The sequence below is a fragment of the Muscardinus avellanarius genome, assembly GCF_963383645.1.
Source record: "Muscardinus avellanarius genome assembly, chromosome: 1".
Taxonomy (NCBI): Eukaryota; Metazoa; Chordata; class Mammalia; order Rodentia; family Gliridae; genus Muscardinus; species Muscardinus avellanarius.
In genome coordinates this window covers 191,303,283-191,326,233 of record NC_137786.1, presented here as the reverse complement: position 1 = coordinate 191,326,233, position 22,951 = coordinate 191,303,283, and the positions used below count along the sequence as shown (strand labels likewise).

General features: G+C 36.9%; 1 protein-coding gene across 8 annotated transcripts in view; it reads left to right on the top strand.

Moving 5' to 3' along the window:
• Positions 1-22,951, top strand: part of SOX6 (SRY-box transcription factor 6) — a gene marked incomplete at both ends in the record, with an annotated part of 599,473 nt that overhangs the window by 509,663 nt on the left and 66,859 nt on the right. For 6 of the 8 annotated variants that reach the window (XM_080715779.1, XM_080715784.1, XM_080715780.1 and 3 more), the window contains 3 exons: positions 4,125-4,274; positions 11,285-11,468; positions 15,345-15,532. In XM_080715779.1, the coding sequence (XP_080571905.1) occupies positions 4,125-4,274; positions 11,285-11,468; positions 15,345-15,532 (522 nt within the window). Of the gene's footprint in view, positions 1-4,124; positions 4,275-11,284; positions 11,511-15,344; positions 15,533-22,951 lie in introns of all 8 variants that reach the window. The other 2 variants (XM_080715786.1, XM_080715783.1) reach the window with 2 other exon arrangements.

Below are 22,951 nucleotides of genomic sequence, written 5' to 3'. Positions count from 1 at the left end.
AGCTTTCATTTAATTACATGTGCTGAAAGGTCTGTTTTTGATTACTGTAATTTTTTTTATTTGTCCATCTGAATGATAGTAATGCTGGAAATTACATACAAACCACCTGTTTTTTCTCCCTTACTAATATGGCAAAGTTTGAGCTATTTTCTCTGTGGTTGATGAACTAGGAAGCTTTCTATTTATTTTGATAGAAATCTATCAAGGTAATGGCTTAATCTTGATTATAGGAGGAAAATAAAATATTGAATGAAGTTTTCAAGCATTAAAAAGTATTAAGATTGGGAAATATGACTTCTGGGTAACCATAACAGATAAACACATTCATTTATTGCCAACTTCACAGAAATTTGTATATAGCAACAGTTAAGGATAATAGGTATAAACCTTTAAGTAGAAATAAAGAGGGTGAAAGTGTTTGAGGAAAATGAGAAATGAGTAGATGAGTTATAACTAACTGTATTAGAAAAAAAAAGAAACTGATACCTAAGCTTTAAAAAGTATAAAGCCAAAATGAAGCCCAATTGGAAGCTGAATCTTTGAAATGCTTAGAAATTTAAGGCCTTATATATCATTCAAAGCAGGGGTAAGAGGTAGAACTGTAGACAAGATGAATGGTTGAAAATAGATAAAGATGATTCTAACTCCATGCAACCTGGTGACTACCATTCTTTATGGCAGAAGACTGGAAGTTTGTTCTCTTGAGAAGTTGAACTTAAGGGGTGTCTTGTGCTGGAGACATCAGACATAGCTAAGGATGAGTGATGATACCATTTTAAAAACAGGAGGGATATGATAGACCAGATAGTGATATTCCCCAGATGTCTCTTCATGTTTGGCTCATGTAATAATGGCATATAAGTCCAACCCCCCCAAAACCAAGGCAAAAATTTGAAAATGTCTCTCAAAGAAAAAAATCCAGTTCAAAAGAAACATTCTATAGATATTGATTTTGGGGATTTCCTAATGAAAAATTCTACCTTCTGCATCATTGCTTTATACCAAAAACTATTTGTCAAATAAGTCTACCCCTACAGACTTCCCAGCTAGGTGTGTGTGTGTGTGTGTGTGTGTGTGTGTGTGTGTGTGTGTGTGGTACTGGGGATGGAATCCAGGGGCATTCTATCTCCGAGCAACACCCCCAGCCCTATTTTTTTATTCTTTATTTTGAAACAGGGTCTCACTGAGTTGCAAAGGACCTCACTAAGTAGCTAAGGCTGGCTTTGAACCTGTGTGATCCTCCTGTCTCAGCCTTCCGAATGCTGGCATTACAAGTGTATGCCACCATGCCCGGCTCCCAGCTAGCTTTTGAGTATGTCACTCTTATAGGTGAATAAACAGTCAATGAATGCCAGAGACTTTCTAAAAACCTCTAGGAGAAAAGAGCTCAAAGAGTTTGAAAGAAAGAAATCAACAATGCAGAAAAGAGAAACAAAAACAAACCCCAAACCTATCAATATTATCTAACAGAATAGAAAACTGGATGCTATAAAAAGAAGCTATTAGAGAACAAAAGTACCCTTAAAATAAGAACTGAAAAAAAATTTATAAAAGTCTTCAAGATAAAGTTGAAAAAACTGTCATAGAGTATAACGAAAAGTTGGAGAAAGACAAATAGAAAAATGAGAAAAAATAGTCAATGAGGAAGTCCAATATTTAATATGAGTTTGAGAAAGAGAACAGAGGAAACAAAGTTATTAATGACAAATACCAGAAAAGTTTCCTGGACTTGAAGGACATGAGTTTACATATTGAAAGAGCTGACTGATTGTCTAAAACAATGAATATAAAAGTTAACAGACTTCAAAATTAAGTCCCAAAATATTTGGTATAAAGGGAAAATCCTAATACTTTCTAGGGAGAAAACAGATTCCATACAAATAATTAGGAGCCAGAATGACATTAGACCTTCTTAGCAATAAAAATAAGACAGAAAAACAATATCTTCAAAATTATGAGAATCATTTTCAACTTAGAATTCTCTGCTAGTCAAACTACAATCACCTGAGAAGAAAATAGCAATAACGTTTCTCAGAGCTATTAGTTTCTACAAATTAATCTCACAAACCAAGAAATGAAGTATGTGCATATATGAATGCATCACTTCAAATCTCACTATGATGTATAAGTTATTACACTAATAAACTTTTTAAAAAAATTCAACTTCACATATATCTTTTCTCAGACAGCTCTTAGAAAATGTTCTCTACCCAAAAAAAGACAGTTAACCAAGAGGTACAAAACAGGGACTCTAGTATTGGAGAGGCTAAATGAATTCCACAGACCATAAGATTTGCTGGAGGTTTGAAGAAAAAACTAGTTCAGATTGGAGCAAGAAGATACAGAGAATTCCAAGATAGATGTCTTCACAAAGGAAAACAAAATGGATACACAGATTACCTGATAACCAGCTAGATTGAGTTGCGTTTTCCTGGTCTCCTGGAGAGTTTGGATATTAATGAGTGGTTAGTTACATAAAAAATAAGAAAACAAAACAAATCAAACCAAATAAAAAGTTGAATCTAACCAAAACATAGTTAAGATAAAAGCCTAAATACAACCAAATAAAAAGTTGAAAAACAGAGAAAAATTAAGTACATCTCAACAGAAAATAGTGCCTATAGAGAATAATATAAAACAGCAAACATTAATTTTTTTAAATTTGTGATATTAACATTAAGAAATTGGGGAGAGAACTATGAAACACTTGGGCTTGGTTATGTAAGGCAGCTAAACTTTCACTTTCCACTATAGAGAGTCAATGGATAAAAATATAGCAGTATAGAAGCATCTAGTAGTAAAGAAATAAATACTAATCAAAACAATGAAATACATTGAAAGAAAGGAAGGGGATGGGATGGGAATCGGGGAAGGACTGAGTGTTATATGTGTGTATACCTCCACCATATCATACCCCATTAAGATGTGACTACAATGCACTAATAAAAAAGTAAAAAAAAAAGAAAAAGAAAAGAAAGAAAAGAAAGGGATGGTCTCCACTGAGCAGGGAGTGAGGTAGGGAAGAGGGGGTGGACATCTAAGTCCATCACACATAGCTATGGAGGCTGTGCACTATACATGTTGGTCATGCTATTTTGTTGTTGTTTTCTTTTTGTTTGTTTTTAAGCTTTAAAGTAATATTACATTTGTAAAACAATGTATAATATTCTTTTGATAAAAATTTAGATTCTATAGAAAGGTTGACCAACCTATCTAATTCAGTTAAATCAGCATATTTTTGAGGCTGATAATTTTAAGATTTATAGTATTGTTATCTGCTTATCATGTATTAGGGAACAGGAATCTTTTTAAGGCTGAGCTGATAGAATGACTTAAGATGATCACTGATTTTCCAAAGAGAAAAGGGCTATGAAAACAACAATGGGAATATAATGAGCATAAACATGGAGTCTCAGGAAAATGCAGGACCTGAGTAAAGAAGTTGTGTGATCTTTGCTGAAGGAGGTACTTCATTACCTCATTGAAGTTCATAATAAAACAGGCAACTCCCATGCTCTGAAAAAGAAGTTTGACTCTATATATTGCTATAAATCTGGCCATATTCTGTTGAGGATTATGTTATATGCCTCCTAGAAAAAAAGACCTTCAGAAAAGAGTGACTGCCATTGGGCTCTGGGGGCACTGGGGACAGAATTGAGCATAGTCCTCAGAGAAGCTCAGATAGTGCTACACAAAAAGGATGTGGTTCTTCCAGGAATCCATAGACAAGATCAGCTTAGTTTCTTAGTTCAGGAGTAATAAAATTAAATGAGTGGACATAACAGACATTTAAAGAACTTTTCATAGAGATTTTAGATCCTGGAAAGAATCTTAGCAAATATATAGTCAACTTCCTTTTTGTTCAGTTGAAGAAGCTGTGTTCTAGAGATTAAGTACTTTGTCCAGGGTTGTAATGTTATTGCTAGAAGGAACAGGTACAGAACCATGGTTCCTATACCAGGGTTTTTCTGTCTTTCTGTTACATTATTTTTTAATTCTTTTTTTAACAGTGAAAGAGAAATCCACAAGAGAAATAGTTACCTAACAATACGGTAAGTTTTTTTTTTTTAACTTCATTTCAGCTGCATTTAAAGAGATCAATGTTTGTCTTCCCTGTTTTGCAGCAGCTCTATGCAGCTCAGCTGGCCAGCATGCAGGTGTCACCTGGAGCAAAGATGCCATCAACTCCACAGCCACCAAACACAGCAGGGGCAGTCTCACCTACTGGGATAAAAAATGAAAAGAGAGGGACCAGCCCTGTAACTCAAGTTAAGGTATTTGCTTTGCAAAATTGTGGAAAATGTTTGGAAAATAGCTTTAGGATGAAGGTAGTGAACCAGGCTATGTTGGGAATAAACAGCAGGAAGTCTAGCAACATAAAGGAACCCCCCAAATGCTCCACTTTATGGTAAATTTCATGATTGAGCATTGAGAAACAGGTGTTTCCCTTTTGATAACAATAGTGCCATATTGTGGAGATCTTTACCTAAATCTGCACACTCACTTCTCAAAAATGTTCCCCTTTGGATTCTGGCTTTTATTTTTTAATGTTCATTGGCAAAAATGGCCATGGCTTTATTACCAGTCTTTTTCATGAACTTGTGACAATTCTCTCCATGTTCCTTGAACAGGTGGGGAGCCAACTTATAGTACCAGAAAAAGTAGCTTGAATTCTTAGATTTTGAAAAGGAGACAAAAAGCAATCTAATGCTAGACTTTGTATGGTCTGGTGAAGTTCTCTCCTTCTAAACTCAAGTTATAAATGTGACCTCTGAGGAATGTCATTGCCTAATGATGCTCTCAATGCCACATAATTGTAATAGGATGGACTCTCCAAAATTATGGCTAGAACATTAATAGATGCCTTTCCTCACTGATTTCCACTGTCTTAAGAGTGGGCATCCAGGAGTTACTTGGCAACAGAGGGAAATTGATGAGCTGTTCTAACTTTGTGCTGTAGCTGGTACCTATAGGTGGCACTGGTTACTTTTTATGACTGAATTTTCTTTCTACCTTAAATTATTAAATTTCAATAGTTTAGAGAAATAATTGTTTTATACAGTTGACTTATCTAGTTATGGCAAATTCTAATTGCAGATGCTGTACTATAATGTGACAAAAGTACCACATTTGGAGAATTTTGTATTTATTAATTTTTACATAAAAAACAGCTGAGGTGAACCAAACTCAGAATTTGATGGTATGCAATCACTGAAATTATTTTATTTTCTAAAATTTGCAGATAGGAATTTTGGGATTTCAGGAAGTCTGAGAAAAAATAGACTTCAATTACCAAGATAAAAAATAAACATCATTAATATAGATAGTCTTCTTGTGTACCAACACCCCAAATTAATTTAATGCCACTTATTCTTTTAGATTCTTTACCACAGACTTTGAAATTACTAGAGGAGGGCACAGGTCCAACACTCCAACATATAATATTGGTGGTTGTGCATGTTCAATGCACACTATAAACCTGTATGGAAACGTCACACTGAACACCATTAATATGTGTTGATTTTTAAGAGTTACCTAATAGAATAAAACATCAAGTAGCCTGTCAAAAAAAAAAAAGAAAATAGGAAATTTGAAAATTGGCTATTTGATGATATTAAGAAATTATTTATAGCATTTTAGGTGATGATCCTTAAATTATGTATGGATGACAAAGCATTATGTTGAGAGGGCACTGGAGAGACACTGACCAGGAGTGGATTTTATTGAGGCTGGGTGAATGGAAAATGGGTTCATTATCTTGTTCTACACCTCCTTTTTGTGTGTTCAGAATGACAGATAATAAAATTTGGTTATTTTTTATCACCAAGAAAATATATTCTTCAAATAAATAGCTGTATATTATGTTTTGTTGTTATTAATATTGAGATATAGCTGGGCATGGTGGTGCATGTTTGTAATCCCAGCATTTGGGAGACTGAGACAGGAGGGTGTGGTTTGAGGACAGCCTCAGCTACTTAGTGAGGCCCTTGGTAACTCAGTGAGATGCTGTTTCAAAATAAAGAATAAAAAATAGGCCTGGGGGAATAGCTTGGAGTTAGAATGCCACTGGGTTCAATCCCCAGTACCACAAACAACAACAACAACAACAACAACAACAACAACAACAACAACAACAGAAATATTGAGATATGGAAGCAGGCAGTTTACATTTCAGAAAATAGTGTTTCTTTTTAAAACAAGCAATTTTGTGTTCTAGAATTTTGTATTTGTGAATTAGAGTCAGAACTCTACAGCTCAAACCAAGACACTGGTTTAATCATAGTTGTTACAATATACCAAATGCCAGTGACTTAAGCTATTAAGTATTAAATAGTTTAATATGAAAAAGTCATTTCATATATTGGCCAACTGGAACTACACCAAACCAAGCCTTTATTGGATGAGTAAAATATTCCCTGGTTAAACTCAAGTTTATATCTGTTTTTACCATTTCATCCTTATGGACCATCTGAATTTTTATTACTCACTTGACCACATGAAAATTCTTAGGGAGTTCACTGTATAATTTGACTTGACTATGTTTTATGTTAATAACAAAGAAAACATTTTCATAATTATGAGATTGTTTATGTGTGGTTAAAAATATATAAGCCAAGACATAAGGCAAATGTTTCAAGTTTTAAAAATAACTCCTTTTGTTGAAAAAACTGAAAGTAATCTCATAGTTTGCTAAATGAAACAATAATGATCACCAAAATCTCTAATGTTTCTTCCTATAGTCATTGCTTTCCCTCTATACAACATGATCACTCATTTCTAATTCAAACATGACATAGGGCAAAGTTTGTTGAACATAACAACAAAAAATATAAATGGTCTTAATACCTTCTTTTCCCCAGAATCTTTACCTGTTATAATTGTTAACATCAGTAGTCAGAATTTTTCTGTTCAAATACTCATTCTTCTACTTTTACTAGCTGTGTTACCTTGGAAAAATAACTTAATTTCTCTTGGCTTTATTTTTCTTCTCTTTAAAATGTGAGTTAGGCTCTCAAATAAGACAATATATAATGAGTATTTCACAAATGTTAATGGAAATAATGATGCTTATGATGGTGAAGTGGTTTTACTGGTTAGAATTGAAGTATCTGGTTGTATATGTGCATGCTGAGAGACATCCTAACTAAACACCTAGAGGATATCCTTTGTCAGCCAGGATGGAAGAACAGGACTCAAGCTTACTTTCCCAGGTTAAACAACTAAAACCAGGACAAAACTATGAAAGACAATGGTTTTCAGTAATTTATAATAGAACAACACAGGATAGCGATTCTTGGAAGAGTGAACTGAGTGCCAGGCTTGTTTCATCTTACTTTCTTTCTAGAGGGAGTTTCCAGTGTAGGGAGGTTGGTAGGATCTCTGAGCAGAGAAAGTTCAGAATTTAGGGACAGATGCTGACATAGAATTTGTGAGGTAGGGTACCAAAAAGGAGAGAGCTATAGAGAAAGGGAATGTTGAAGATCTGTAAAGATTTATCTATTTACTTATTATTATTATTATTATTATTATTATTATTATTATAGTGTGTGTGTATGTGTGGTGTGTGTGTGTGTGTGTGTGTGTGTGTGTGTTTTACTGGAGCTTGAACCCAGAAGTATTCTACCTCCAAGCTACACCCCCAAGCCCTTTTTATTTTATTTTTTGTGATACCAGGGATTGAACCCAGGGGCATTCTACCTCCATGCTACACCCACAGCCCTATGTTTTATTCTTTATTTTTGAAACAGAGCCTCACTGAGTTGCAAATTGCCTTCCTAAGTAGTAGCTGAGACTGTCCTCGAACCACGATCCTCCTGTCTCAGCCTCCTAAATGCTGGGATTACAAGGGTGCGCCGCCACACCCAGCCAAGTCATTTTTATTTTTTGAAAGAGGGTCTTGCTAGGGTGATGAAAGCCTCACTATGTTTCAGAGGCTATCCTCAACCCTGTAGTCCTCTTCTCTCAGCCTCCCAAGAGCTGAGATTACAGGTGTGTGCTGCCACTCCGTGCTCCCCTGTGTATTTAGCTGAGTACTGATCAGCACATGAATGTGAGGAAATTACAAGAAGCCACTGGAAAACAATAAAATATATGAGGTAGAACAACTGCATAGTTCACGAAGGAGCAAGAATAGTTTGCATTCCCATTAAGAAGGGCATTACTTCATGGTGGGGCCAGATTATCCCTAGGCTGATGACTATTCTGAACCTACTGAATAAATATGAAAAATACTTCTGGGGTTTATCAAATTGTTCTACATTTCAGTGTAAAGTCCACAAATATTTAAAGTAGTCATAAACTCCAGCACCCAACAATATAAAATTCATAAGGTGTAGCATCCATTCAATAATCACCAGGTATGTAAATATGCAAGGAAATATGGATACTAAAGAGAAAAATAAACCAATTTTAAACAGATCCCAAAATTATATGGATGATAGAATTAGTATATAAGGTAATAAAAACAGAAGTTATAGAAGGCTTCCAGCTCTACCCAAATGGGGAGGAGGTAAGAAAACCTCCTTTCTAAAGAACCTCTTTATACGCTAAGGAACATTTTAGCACTCTGGAAATTAGACCAAAGACATATATAATCTGAAAAAGCATATGTTTCTTATATATAAGAATAGTGGGAGCCTGTGGCATTTTTTTTTTATTAGAGCTATTGTAGTTCTCCTACCTTCAGGCTCAGCACAAAAGTTTCTGTCAAGTTTGGGCAAGGACTAAGCATTGCCAAGTCACCTTAGAAAGGGATTCACTCTACTGGGGGTTGGGAGATGATGCTCATGCCCAGTGACATTTCTGGTGGAAGCAGCACTGAATTATAAAAATAAGTAACAAATTAGATCATATTTAAAGATAAAAAAGACGGACTGGGGTGGGAATTGGGGAAGGGCTAAATAAGTAATGTGTGCATATATACCTCTACCATCTTGTATGCCAGTATGCTGTATGACTACAATGCACCAATAAAAAGAAAAATAAAATAAAGCTGAAAAGATTTTGTAAATTATGTTAAAAAAAATAGAGGATACAAGTATGACAAGGCAAATCATAGAAAAGCTAAATTAATTGGCTAGAGATTATAAACATGTGGATTATAAAAGCAAATACTATAGATGGGATTAGAGAGAGCTTAGACATTGCAAAAGAAAAAGTTAGTAAGCTCAAAACAAAATGATAAAACTATCCAAATAAAACTGTATACCATGGAAAACTCCTGTAATTCTAGTACTTGGGAGACTTAGACAGGAGAATTGCAGGTTTGAGGCCAGCCTCAGCAACTGAGTGAGACCCTCATTCAAAATAAAATAGGACTGGAGGTAAGGTTCAGAGGTATAATGATTTGGACTCAAGCCCCAGTACAAATAAAATAACTAATATAAAATAAAATAAAATACCCCCCAAAAGTAACAATAAAACCTTTCTAAAATGAAAAATAGAAAAAGAAAAAAAAAGAGCATTGACATAGGACAATATCAGATGACCTAATACATGCAATTGAAGCTTCAAAAGCAGGAGGAATGAACAGAAAACTCAATTTAGGGAAATAGTGACTGAACATTTTTCAAATTTGATGAAAACTATAAACTCTGATATTCTGGGAGCTGAGTCAAAGAAGTAAGTTCCAGTTACATATATCAGATAATTTTGACATCCATAATGGTTATAACTGTTTTTCTTGAGAACATATCCTATATCTATATATAGATTAAAGTATATTGCAACATAGATGTGATACTTCCTGTTTCTGACCAATACCAAAACAAGACTAAAAAAGTAAAATCCTAGGACATCATATAAATTAATGACTTAATTTCTCTGATAGATTTGTAGAAAAGGGACCTTGATATTTAGAGTCCAGTGACTTAGAATTTAAACTCTTTCACCTATTTATGGCCTTGGAGAAGTGACTCTTATCATTCTGATCTCATTTCCTCATTTTAAAATATAGAATTATACTACCCAGCCTCATAGAGTTGTTACTGATGAACAAATAGGCTAATAGATGTGAAAGTGCCTAGCAGAGCACTTAGTATGTTATTACTTCTCTCTACATGCTATTTTTATTTTTTCTTTCCAGTCTTCTTAGTCCAGTAGTATTTTCTATCATATCTTTTTGTCCCCCTTAGTAAATGGTATTTCTACTGGAAAAAACCTTAGAGATCACTTAGTTTAAGGCCCTCTTTTTAAAGATGAGGAAATTAGGACCCAACTAAAACATACATTTACCAAGGGAGGTTTTGTTACCCAAGTCTATTTTGTATCTTAAATGATGACATGAAAAGCAAGTTCTCTGTGCTGTTTCAGAAGCAAAACAGGAGTTAACATTTGCTGACGATTTTGTTTTAGAGCATAATAACGTAGATCTTAAAACTGAACATTTAAATGAATATGCTCATATTACAACCAAATTTCTAGAATGATAAAAGTGTTGTTTCAGGTATTTTATGACAGGATAAATGAGACTGAATGAAAGCAAGGAGCTTAATGTTTAAGTTCCTGGCTAAACTGCAGTTACAAGCCAGATATTTGAATACTGTTCTCAGTGTAGATGGATATGCATCTTAAAATAGACATTCTGTAAATATATGTAGCAAAGAATATAATAAGACATCTCTTTAAGAAGGAAAAATAAATTGCATATAGCATAGTATGTAAAACATAATTATAATGTGTTTGCTCTTTGCAAAAATTAATTTTAAACATGAATAGAGACCAGAATATAGACCACAAAGAGAACCCACACCCAGAAAGCCACATAGAAGACCCGGTGTGGCATGCAGCTCTGTGGACAGGGGCCCAGGAGATCTGAAGGCTTTCTATGTTTCCATTTTTAAAGTACTTTCAATTGTTTGATTTAAAATATATATTAAAATTAGCTGTAGAGACTATTTTTAGTTACAGGAACTTTTCAGAGAGAATAACACAAAAGCACTACAGAGCTACTGAAATTTTAAATAATTCTTTGTAATGCCCTAGGTTAATTTAGATCCCTGAAAACACATTAGGAAATTAAGCTGTAATGTGAGCTAATTCAGATTTTAATTTGGCAAAAAGAATGATCCAACTACACAGTTAATGTAAATAGAAGCATAACACAGGGAAATTAATGAGGTTTCCTTCCGATGAATCTTCAAGGAGGTAGATAATTAGCTTCTTTTGTTATTATTGTAGGAGAATGTAGCATTGTCTCTGAGGTGTAAAATAACTGTGGCTTACTAAGTGATAATGTGCTTCATTTGTCTTTTTTTCAATAATTATTTATGTTAAACTCTTGTAGGATGAAGCAGCAGCACAGCCGCTGAATCTCTCATCCCGACCCAAGACAGCAGAGCCTGTAAAATCCCCAACATCTCCCACCCAGAGCCTCTTCCCAGCCAGCAAAACCAGCCCTGTCAACCTGCCAAACAAAAGCAGCATCCCCAGCCCCATTGGAGGAAGCCTGGGAAGAGGATCCTCTTTAGGTAAATGGAAAAGTCAACACCAGGAAGAGACTTATGAATTAGGTAAAAGAAAGCAAACCTGTTCAGTGATAACTGATCCTTGTGTCCAACATGATAATATGCATTTTTCTACTAAAACATTTTAGTATCCTATAGTACGATTTCATATCGTAAGTGATTAGTCCTGCTGGAATGGGTTCTTTAGATGACAAGTTAGATCCAGCAAATCATAGGTTTAGGATTTTCTATGTTTGGTCAGTGCTTTCTCCCTAAAGTAATTCTCCAAGGACCCCCAAACTACCTATCAATTTGAAATTTCCTTGAAGTTTTATATTTGAGTCTCAAGACATGTTAATTTTATATCTTATCCTATATTAGTTTTGAATTAAGTATGAATGATTCACTTTGATAATATATATTACATAATATTTATATCTAGAAAACTATATTTTGCAGACCTTCTTAAATTGTAAGCTGTCTGTAGGGATATTCACTCGCCTATGTGAAAAGTATGGAGGAAACTGGGTGTGGTGGGGCATGCCTGGTATCTCAGTACTTCAGAGGCTGAGATAAGAGGATTACAATTTTGAGGTCAGTGTGCAGTAACTTAACAAAACCCTGTTTCAAATAATAAATGAATTAGGACTCAGAGGTAGAACTTCCCTGGGTGTTCAATCCCCAGTAACACACACACACACACACACACACACACACACACACACTATGGAGGAAAAAGCATGAGGTTTGGAATGAGACAGCCTTAGACTGAGAACCTTTACTGACTAGCTATGTGACCTTGGGAACGTTACTTACTATTTTGGAATTCAGTTTTTTAATCTCTGAAAGGGAAATACTATTACCTACCTCAGAGGTTGTCATGAGGCTTGAAAGAAAAAGTGCATGTAAAGTGCCTAGCATGGTGTCTAGCACCTAGAAGGCATTCAGTTTTAAAGTACTAAGATGAATAAATACCAGCACATTCACCTACGTGGAGTGGAATAATACACATGCAAGCATGTGGCGGTGGGAGCTTGCCAGAAAGGACTAAAATCATTGGTACTGTCCTCTTCAGGTCTCTCAATGTCCAAATAAAGACACAGAGATCAAAAGGGATTAGAGAATAGCGCTAGCATTTCTTTACTATTCTACCTTCCTCGCACTATTGAGTCGTAGAGCCTGAAATACATAGAATAATGTGTAAATATAGTCACTTATAGGTTAACCCATTTTGTCCCATAGTCCTTGATGTGGAATGCCTATAAAATGCAAATTAAACAACAAATATACCATGTGTGGTAACTTTGAAATAATTGAAAACTTAGGATTGAGTTTAAAACATTCATGCCTATCTTGACTCATTCGATTTCAGTAATTATGTGAGTTAAACAGTGTACTATTATTTTGCTATTGCACAGGTAGATTGTGGTTCTTGCAAACAGAATGATTTGCCCACAGCCTTGTAGCTATTAATTAGCAAAACCAGGACTGGAATCCATGTCTCCTCATATATAACTCAGTGCTTTTTTTTTTTTTTTTTTTTTTTTCCGGTTCTGGAGATGGAACGCAGGGGCATTCTACTTCCGAGCTACACCCCCAGCCCTATTTTTTGTTCTTTATTTTGAAGCCGGGTCTCACTGAGTTGCAGAGGGCCTCACTGAGTAGCTGAGGCTGTCCGCCAACCTGGACCCTCCGGTCTCTGCCTCCTGAGTGCTGGGTTACCAGCGTGCGCCACCACGCCGGCCTCTCAGTGCTCTTTTTGTAAACTCACAGTTGGAGTATTTGCTGCACTTCCTGAGTCTAAGTAAATCTTTGATAATGAGATATAAACCTTCCTTATTGAAATTTGGGACATGAGGATCCCTGCAGCAGTGTAGTTTTATTTTGTGGTTCTGTGCCAAGATGCCTTTTTCAAGGACCCAGAGGTTTTCCCCTAAGTCAGTGGTATCCATGTGAGACAGTGAACTCAGTCATTCCCAGCATGGGAATGTGAAGCATATCTCTCTGCTGGATTTTTGGATGCTGTGAGATGAGAGGGAAAAGCCAACAGAACGATACATAGTAGACCTGATCTTATAATGGCCCTCATATACCCACCTCTCCGTTTTGTTTGGAAGGCATTTGTTTACTATGCTGAGTATTGTGAGGTACAAAGAGGACCGTACCATGCATCCTGCCTGCTCTTCTGGGACCGACGCTTCATGTTTGTTAAGGTCACGAGCCAGTTGAGGTGAAGTCATAGCACTTGTAGTTGGATGGCACTCTCGTCCAGAGAATACTGGATGGAAATGGTCTGTTTATCAGAAATCTCTAAAAAATGTGGGTGTTTTGCTATAATCCCCAAAAGTAACAGACTTAAAAATATGTTCTTGAAAATATTTTCCAATCTCACATGTATGAGCACACGCAGAGCTCATATGGCAGACTTACTCTGTCCCTTCCATGGATGTGAGATGTATACACACACATACACACACATGCCCATACATATGTTTTTGTCTTGTTGTGGTTTTTTTTTTGTGGTCTTGGAGATGGAACCCAGGGAGCCTCTACCTCCGGGCTACATCCCTGTCCTATTTTTTGTATTTTATTTTGAAACAGGGTATCACTAAATTGCTGAGAGCCTTACTAAGTAGTAGAGGCTGGCTTCGAACCTATGCGATCCTTCTGTCTCAGTTTCCCAAGTACTGTGATTACAAGCGTGCGCCACCACACCCGCCCCCATACACATGTTTTGAACTGTTCAGACTGGGTCTCAAACAAGTAAACATGTTCAAATTCGCCACAGCAGCTGAAATCTAGCAGTCATCAAACAATTGTCCTCCTTTTGTGTAAAATTGGAAAAACTTATCTTAAATGTTCATTTTACCCATGGGGATATGCAAGAGATAGAGGAACGTTAGTTTCACTTTGAGTCGTTTTTCTCTGGGTTGCATGGACTATAACGAAAGCAAATATTTATTCTCACTTTATTCAGGGCTTTGTATTTATGTGACAACCATTCCCACACACATAGCTTCCCTGCCTTGAGGACAGGGAGCCCAGAGCAGTGGGGGTTGGGGTGGGGGTGGGGAGAGGTTGTCCTTCTCTTTTTAAATAACTGAGGCGGCTTGATGAGAAGAATGCTTCATTAACCAGCCTGCAACAGGAGAACCTTCCCGCCCCCTCGCTCCTGCAGTGGACACGCGAACACACATACAGATGTCACTGAAGTACACATGGAGCCTCACCATTTTTTTTCTTCTAAGCCAGAAATAGTTTCCTTGTATAAGCACACCAAATGAAACAGGGAGGTTGGGCTGATATCCCTCCCCCCCACCCTTTGCCATCCCTTTCCTCCACACCACACCCCCACAGAGGAGGCAAGACTAGAACAGATAGCTCTTTCCAGTAGATACACAGTTGGATTCCAGGAACCTTCGTCTGTGAGAATGTAGGCAGACAGAACCCACAAAGACTGGAGTGTTGGAGTATCCTCCAAGGGCTAAAAAGAGACAGCATAGCTCGGTTGCTCGGCTTTCTGTACTCTATGCAGAGTATGGTCTAGTTTTCTTTGTACCAAACAGGCCCCCTTTTTCCTCAGAGAATGCAGAATTCTGAAAAGGAAGGATAATAGTGGTTCTTTTTTTTTTTTTTAAGTACTGAGGTTTGAACCCAGAGGCGTTCTACCTCAGATCTACACCCCCATCCCTGTTTTTATCCTTTATTTTGAAACAGGGTTTCATTAAGTTGCAGAGGGCCTCACTAAGTGGCTAAGGCTGGCTGTGAACCTGGATCCTCCTGTCTCAGCCTCCCAAGTACTGGGATTACAAGGGTGCACCACCACACCCGACTCAATGGTGGTTCTTTTAAGAGTCTACCCTCACAGGCCTTAATAATGTGTCCTGTATATATATGCAGATATCCTGTCCAGTCTCAACTCACCCGCCCTGTTTGGGGATCAGGATACAGTCATGAAAGCAATTCAGGAGGCTCGGAAGATGCGAGAACAGATCCAGCGGGAGCAACAGCAGCAACAGCCCCACAGTGTTGACGGGAAACTGTCCTCCATGAATAATATGGGACTGAACAACTGCAGGAATGAAAAGGTAAAACCTGTTTCCTTCTTTCACTGACCCCACTGGGACCGTTGGCTCACTCCCACCTACCTTCTCTAGGCCTACAGTATCACACTGAAGCCAAAGATGTGGGCTTCTAGACTGAGGGTTGTCTTATATTTTACTCACATCTGTCCTGTAACACAATTAAGCATTACTGCTGATTAACAAGTGTACCCTTTTCCACTTAGTGTGGGCTGCCTCCGAGGCTTCCAACCTACCTGCCTATTGGTGTGTCTTTTTGTCACATTCTGAAATGTGACACAATATTTAGAAGTATCGTATAATAAAGGGTATATGTGATTTTATTAAAATAAAAAGAATATTAGAGTATTAATAAAGCAAAAAGCAGTCAGGTGTGGTGGTGTACTCTTGTAATCTCACAGGTTTAGACCCTGTTTCAAAGTAAAAAATAAAATAGGGCTGGGAGTATAGCTCAGAGGTAGAATTCCTCTGAGTTTAATCCGTAGTACCACAATCAGTCAACCCATCAATCAATAAGAAATATATATGCTCATAATGAAGGCTAGTACAATACTATAAATCACCATTAAATTTAAAACTAACCTTCCCATCAACCAGGGAAGAAAATAAAACAATTTTCAAATGTATTCATTTTTTTAATTTAGCAAATCATTTATCCAGTACCTAGTCTATGTTATACATTGTCCCAGGTTCTAGAGATATAGCATTGAGCAAATTGGACAAAAAAACTCTGCTTTGAAAGAGCTGATATTCTGGTAGGGGAACATAGATAATGAAGAAATAAGCAACTGAATATATAATATAATGTCAGGAGGTGAGTAAATGCCTTAAGAGAAAACAGAAGCAAGCTAAGCCTTTTACTTTAGATGGGGTGAAGTGGACTCTCTGGGGAAGTGACACTGAATAGAAACTGGAATGAAGCAATGTGGTATACAAGGAACAAGAAGAAGGTATTCCAGGCAATGAGAACAGTGAGCATCAGGAGGCCCCTGTGGCCTGAGTGGTGCGAGAAAAGGTGCAGGGAGCAGGAAGTACAAGCGATGACCCAGGGTCAGGCATTGGACCTGGTGGGCCCTGGAGAGGCTTTCATTGTCTCCTATATGTGATTTGGGCTCTGTCCAGGGTATTGACATGATCTGATATACACATAAGAATATCTACCCTCTGCCTTCTGCAGAATGGAATTTTGTAGGTGAAGCATGGAAACAGGCAGACCAATTGAAAAGCCATTCTAGTAGATGGGGTGAAAAACTATGATTATCTGATAGACTGATGCATACCCTTTTCTTAACAGACAAAAATGCCTTCCAAGTGCTAAATTGTGAGAAGATTTTTTTATTTTTGGTAAAGATGAGACCATATAGGGACTTATGAGAGGCATGATGGTTAATGTCCTTGGTAACAGTTTTAGAATAAATTAAAAAATATTTCTATTCATGTTCATTCATAAAAGGCTAAGAATATAATCTACTGAAATCAGGGCCAAGAGCCACTTTTTATTTCAGACTTTGCTGATTCTAGCATGGGCTCTATGGCAGTCTCTATCTCCATTCTTCAGAATAAAACATATAGTTCCAAAAAGGACTTTTTAATTTGCACATGAAGGAAGTCTGCAATATGTAGTCCTGTGTTTTTACCTAGGCATTTGAATACAAAGTCATAACCAGAGGGGTTTTTTTTTTTTTTCCCCGAGTTTCCTTCTCAAAAGGTATGGCGATGTCACAGTCTGGAAATGTGGGCGTATTAGTTTCCTAGGGCTGCTTTGAGGAATTCCACAAACTGAGTTCCTTAACACAACAGAAGCTTATTCTCATAGATTTGGAGAGCAATCCCAAATCAAGGTGTTGGCAAGGCCTGAGGAGACACCTCTTTGCCTCTTCCCAGCTCATGAGGGTTATGGAAACCCTGGCCATTCGTTGGCTCGAAGCTGCTTCACTCCAGTTTCCGCTTCTCTTCCCAATGTTTCCTGCTTTCTCTCTGTCCCTGTGTCTCCAGACCTCCTTTCCTTTATAAATCCAGTCATTGGATTTGGGCCCACCTTAATCACTGTGACCTTATTTTAATTTAATTACATCTGCAAAGACTATTTTAAAATAATCTCACATTCATAAGTACATAAGATTAAGACTTGAAAATATCTTTTGGGAGGCACAGTTTAACCCACTGTAGTAGGGTGCAGAGCCATTGCTTACACCAAACCAGCATCTTTCCCTTGATTATTCTACTTCTTGGGCCACACTAGGAGACAGGGGGCTAGGAAAGGGTTGTTTGAAGGAATAGGAGGATAATTTATTAAGCATACTTTTCAAAACATATCTATGTCTCATTCTGCTCTAAGTTTTCCATCCCATTTTGGTGAGGTAGTTGGCTTACAAGGCAGAGTTCTTTAAGAGCTGCCTGAGTAGATGGATATGGATGGAATGTGCTTTCAGCACAACAGAGAAGAAAAGCTTTATCCCCAAACATCTCCTGGAACTCTAATATTAGAAACACAGAGAATCATTTGACCTAAGATAGTCTTCTTCTCAGTAAAAACACCATGGAATAACAACAAATTCAGTTTTTATGTGAATAACTTATATGGTCATGCCTTACAACATGGGTGCGTGAATACATTTTGGCATAAGGATGGGTATGTGTACTGAGGACCATCTTCTATTTGATAGTTTACAACAGATTAATCCTAAAATTGATTTGGGAAGAATGTCAGTGATTTTTTTAAAAAGATCAGTCTTTTAAGTTATTTTTATTGATTAGTTTTGAAATAAAAGTCATATTCTTACTGAAATTTCTAATAATACAGAAGCATTTAGTGAAAAAGCTAATCATTCTCTTCACGCTATTAGCTAACATTAATTATTCAGAAATTTTCTTCGAGTAGTAACAATCAGTAGTGATTCAAACATTTTCTTGGCATAGACAAGAAAGTATTAATGAGTTTCAAATGTTATAGAATAGTAGTCACTGAGTTGTCACTTAAGAGCAGTGTGATATTTGGAAAGTCGATTAACTTCTCAGAACCTTAAATTCTTTGTCTATAAAGTGAGGGTAATGATTAAAGTTATAATGAAACGAGCTATATTTGACTGCATTTAGCTCATCTCTTGGTATACAATAGGTACTGCCTTCTCTTTTTTCATGTAATTAAACTAAAAGTGACATTAAATATATAAAATAAATATAGTTGTCCCCCTTATAGGCAGGGGATATGTTTTAAGACCCTCATTGGATGCCTGACAACGAATAGGAACAAACCCATATTTACTATGTCGTTGTTTATCTCTATACAGACATTCCTATAATGACGTTTAATGTAGAAATCAGGTACAATAAGAGATGAACAACAATGACCAATAATAAAATAGAATAATTATAATAATAGACTTTAATAAAAGTTATGTGAATGTATTCTTTCCTTCACTCTCTCAGAATACCTCATTAAACTTACTCCTTCTTCTTGCAATGACATGAGATGATGTAATACCTGTGTGATGAGGGTATGTGGGTTGAAGGATATAGCCATTATTAGGCTACTGTGTGAGGTAACTTGAACACAAGCACTGTGATACCTAGAGAGTAGATCTGGTGATGGAGATGACTACTAAGTGACTGATGGACAGGGGAAACAGAGAGCATTGCATAGTATGCAATCTAAAAGGTATGAATTGTTTACTTCTGGAACTTCTTATTTGGTATTTTTATATTATAGTTGACTGTAATAACTAAAAACCTAGAAAACAAAACCTCAGATGAGGGGGAGGACTACTATATATTGGTTTTCCTTTATTTTAATTAATTTTTTCTGTAAAGGTTTACTATGCACAAAGAGAGGAGAAGGGTATTTATTCAGTCCTTCTCAGCAGCTGATTTCTTCATGGTATCCAGGACTTTCTTCATCTACTCTCTTGTCCTGGATGTGTGTCTGCACCCTTTTCTTGGTAAACTTGAGGACCCTCTTGCCCTTGGAGACTTTGAGAAATACATTGCCTGTGTGAGACAAAGCCAAATGCACACCTTTTGAAACATATCCCACGTGAACTTGGTATGCTTGGTCAAGCTGTTAAAACAAATACTATAAACTGGACCACTTTACCAACAAAATTTATTTAACACTGCACTGAAGGCCAGTAGTCCAAGATCAGGCTGCCAGCATGGCCAGGCTCTGGTGATGGCCCTCTTCTAGGCTGGTAGATGACCATGATGTTGCTATATCTTTGTATGGGATAGAACTACAGTTCTGGTCTCCTCATCTTCTTAGGTAGGCACTAATCCTGTCACTGACTCCACCCTCATAATCTCAACTAATCCCAATTATGTCTGAAAGGCTCATTAATTTCCATCACACTGGAGATTAAGACTTTAACAAATGAATTTAGAGGGGACATAAAACTTTAGTCCACAGCACCATATATATTTTTTAGCGTGTTTTATCAATTGGAATTGAAATTCAAATGGAAATGCTATTTACTTCAAAATCTATAGATTAATTTTAACTATTTCTTGTTGACTTTTTTTTATTTGGAAGAAGGCAAATTAAGTTGCAAAGTAATTTCTACAGAGTGAGGAAATCTCAGAAGTCATTGTCTAGGTAGATAACTTTACTGGGTTTGAATCTGGTGCACTGGGAAGGCCCATTATATTTATATTTAGGGACATTCTGTTCATGAGTTCTCTTTGACACCATCCTTCTCCTGAATATTATCACTGTACATTTTGTGATTCTGTAGAGTTTATATGGTGTCTATAGTAAATATCTATATTTGCTTGTTAGATTAGTTGTAGTTTAAAGAATAAACTAAAAACAATACTACAAGACCCATTTGATGGTAGCTTTGCATTGTTTATAATTAAAATATACATCTTAGTCTCACGATGTTTCCCAGGGCATTTACTTATTCTTCTGCAGATCAGGTTTTCTTTTGAGTCAACAGAGTTACTATATAAAGTACAGTACAACTGGAAAATGGATTGTGGAAATTTCAGTTTGTTTTAAAAATTGTCTACCCAGGGATTATTATCTCAGTTTCTTTAAATATAAAGACTCACAAATAGGTTTTGTAAATGTCTTTTTAATATCTCATAATTCAATATAGATAGTTTGTCAGCATGGCTGTCATAATAATTTATTGAGCATACTTTTTTCTTGACCAAGGCATGTGGCACATTGAGTTCCCTGCTTCCCAGGGAACTATGAGATGGAGATTAGTGTCAGGTTTATTTGAGAGTGCTGTTGGGATTGCCGTCTGTGGAAGAGAGATTGAGAGTCAGCACTATGATGCAGCCTACTTGATGCTTCAGGCCACTCCACTGGAGGCTTCAAGGGTGCCATGGCCATTCAGAGTTGTTCTGTTAGGGACAGGTGTGTGTGTGTGTGTGTGTGTGTGTGTGTGTGTGTGTGTGTGTCTGTGTGTGACAACTAGTTTTTGGATGAGGCCTACCCTTGGAGGAGGACATGACATTGGGTGAGGTGACTCTCTTCAGCAATGACAAAAAAGATAACAGGGCTGGCTACCAACAGCATTCCCAACAGCAGGGGGAAGAAATTTCCCAGTCTTGATCAGGGTGTGGGGCTGGGGGTGTCTGGGTAGCACATGATATCGTCCACTGTTACTTATTACCTTTAGTTACATGAGATAGGTAGAGAGAGATTTTGTATGTATCATCAGTATGGACTGACATTTAATATACAAACACAGGGAGGCTGTGTCTTTGTACAACATACAGGCTTACTCATATGTCCATATGAATACATATTTACCCATGGTGCATTTCGCTTTATTGGGTAAATCTCTATTTTGGCACTTTAAAATGAAACATTGTTGACTTGATCAGCCAGAACGGCTCCAATGGAGTTGTTCTGGTTGGCTGTGTTATGGGGTATTTAGGGTCTGTTAAATATATGGATTGTAGGGACAATAGACTGTAACAGCGCCTTAGGAGCTGTTATGCTCCATCATTTCAACATAGCCTCTGTGCATGGACTATGAATGTCCTGCTAGCAGATATCTAAGTTACTACCCTGGGTTTTAGCTTTCCACACCAACACCAGCCATCTCTATCCCTGTCTAAGTACCAGTGCAATTAGATCATATGATAGGCTAATTGCTTACCAAATTTTGTTGTTTTGACATCTCTAAGATAGAGAGTATTTTAGTCGTGACAATACACAGCAGAATTTTAATTAGGCTGCTTCCAAATGTCCTTAGGGATAAGCTAAGGGCCTTTAACTATAAGAAAGTTGAGACAGGTGAACCTTCTAAGTCAGTGGATCTGTGTTGAAGTGTGTTCTGTAACTTTTCTGACCTTGACATTTGAATGCTGATTTTGACTTGGTGATTGATTATAGATATTATTATAAGCCAGTAGATCACCTATGGATCACACTGCTCGTAAGCAGGCAGAGTATATATCTATATTCATGTGGCCAGAGCTGCTATTCCCCTTGTCTTCTGGGAGTTGCTTAAGAAAAATTCTTGACCTCATTAGATGTCAAAATGAGCTATGATGGAGATAATTATCACACCTTATCTGCCTCTGAAGTATATTGGTGGGATTAAAACTATGAGTGGAATAATTGGAGGCTATACTGCATATGATCTAGTACAGTTGCCTTCATTTACATATGGTTAAGTTGAGAGTTAGTAAATAAAATTACCTATCCACAGTCATAGTAGATTTGTGGCAAGGAAGAAATTAAATCTCAGTACTCCTTATTCCTAGGTAATGCTCTTTCTGCTTATAGAACAGTATCAGGTCCATTTGTTATTTTCTGTGATATCTTTAAACCTACTACATACAAAGCACTTTTTATATTCGAATCTTAAGCCTCTCATAGAATAAGGCAAGGAATGAACAAAAGCTATGAAGCAGAAAAGCACTGAGCTCCATGCTTTCTGTATACCTTCCACATTCTGTCTGGATAGGGCATTATTTTGTTCCAGGATGTCCGCTGGTTCTGGCTCTGGAAAGAAGACTGAATGAGGCAACAGAGGAAGAGGCAAGATCAGGAGAAGCTGTAGAATGAGAGATGGCATAGTAGGTGGATTTCAGAGTGGATTAATGTGGGCTTCAGTTCTCTCTATGCTGATTTCTGACCATGTATCTAGGGAGATGATGTAAAGTCTCTGAGTTTTAATGATACCTGCAATTAGTTGGTAACTATCCATTCCTGAAGAGTCATTTTGAGGAAAAGCTGTGTCTTAAATTAAAGATGGTTGATTAATATGATTTTCTTTCTCATTTGAGCATCTCAGAGCTGGTCAAATCTATTGTTAGTTTTTCTCTCTTTGATACTGTCCCGTGGTGAACGGGTTAACCGATTGCTCCTTGGGCCAGTGTCTTAAGATAGAGTGAGGGCTAGTAAGATGCTAGGAGTCCGTTTCTTATAAATCAAGATAGGTGTTTTTTCTTTTTATTCTTTTTTTT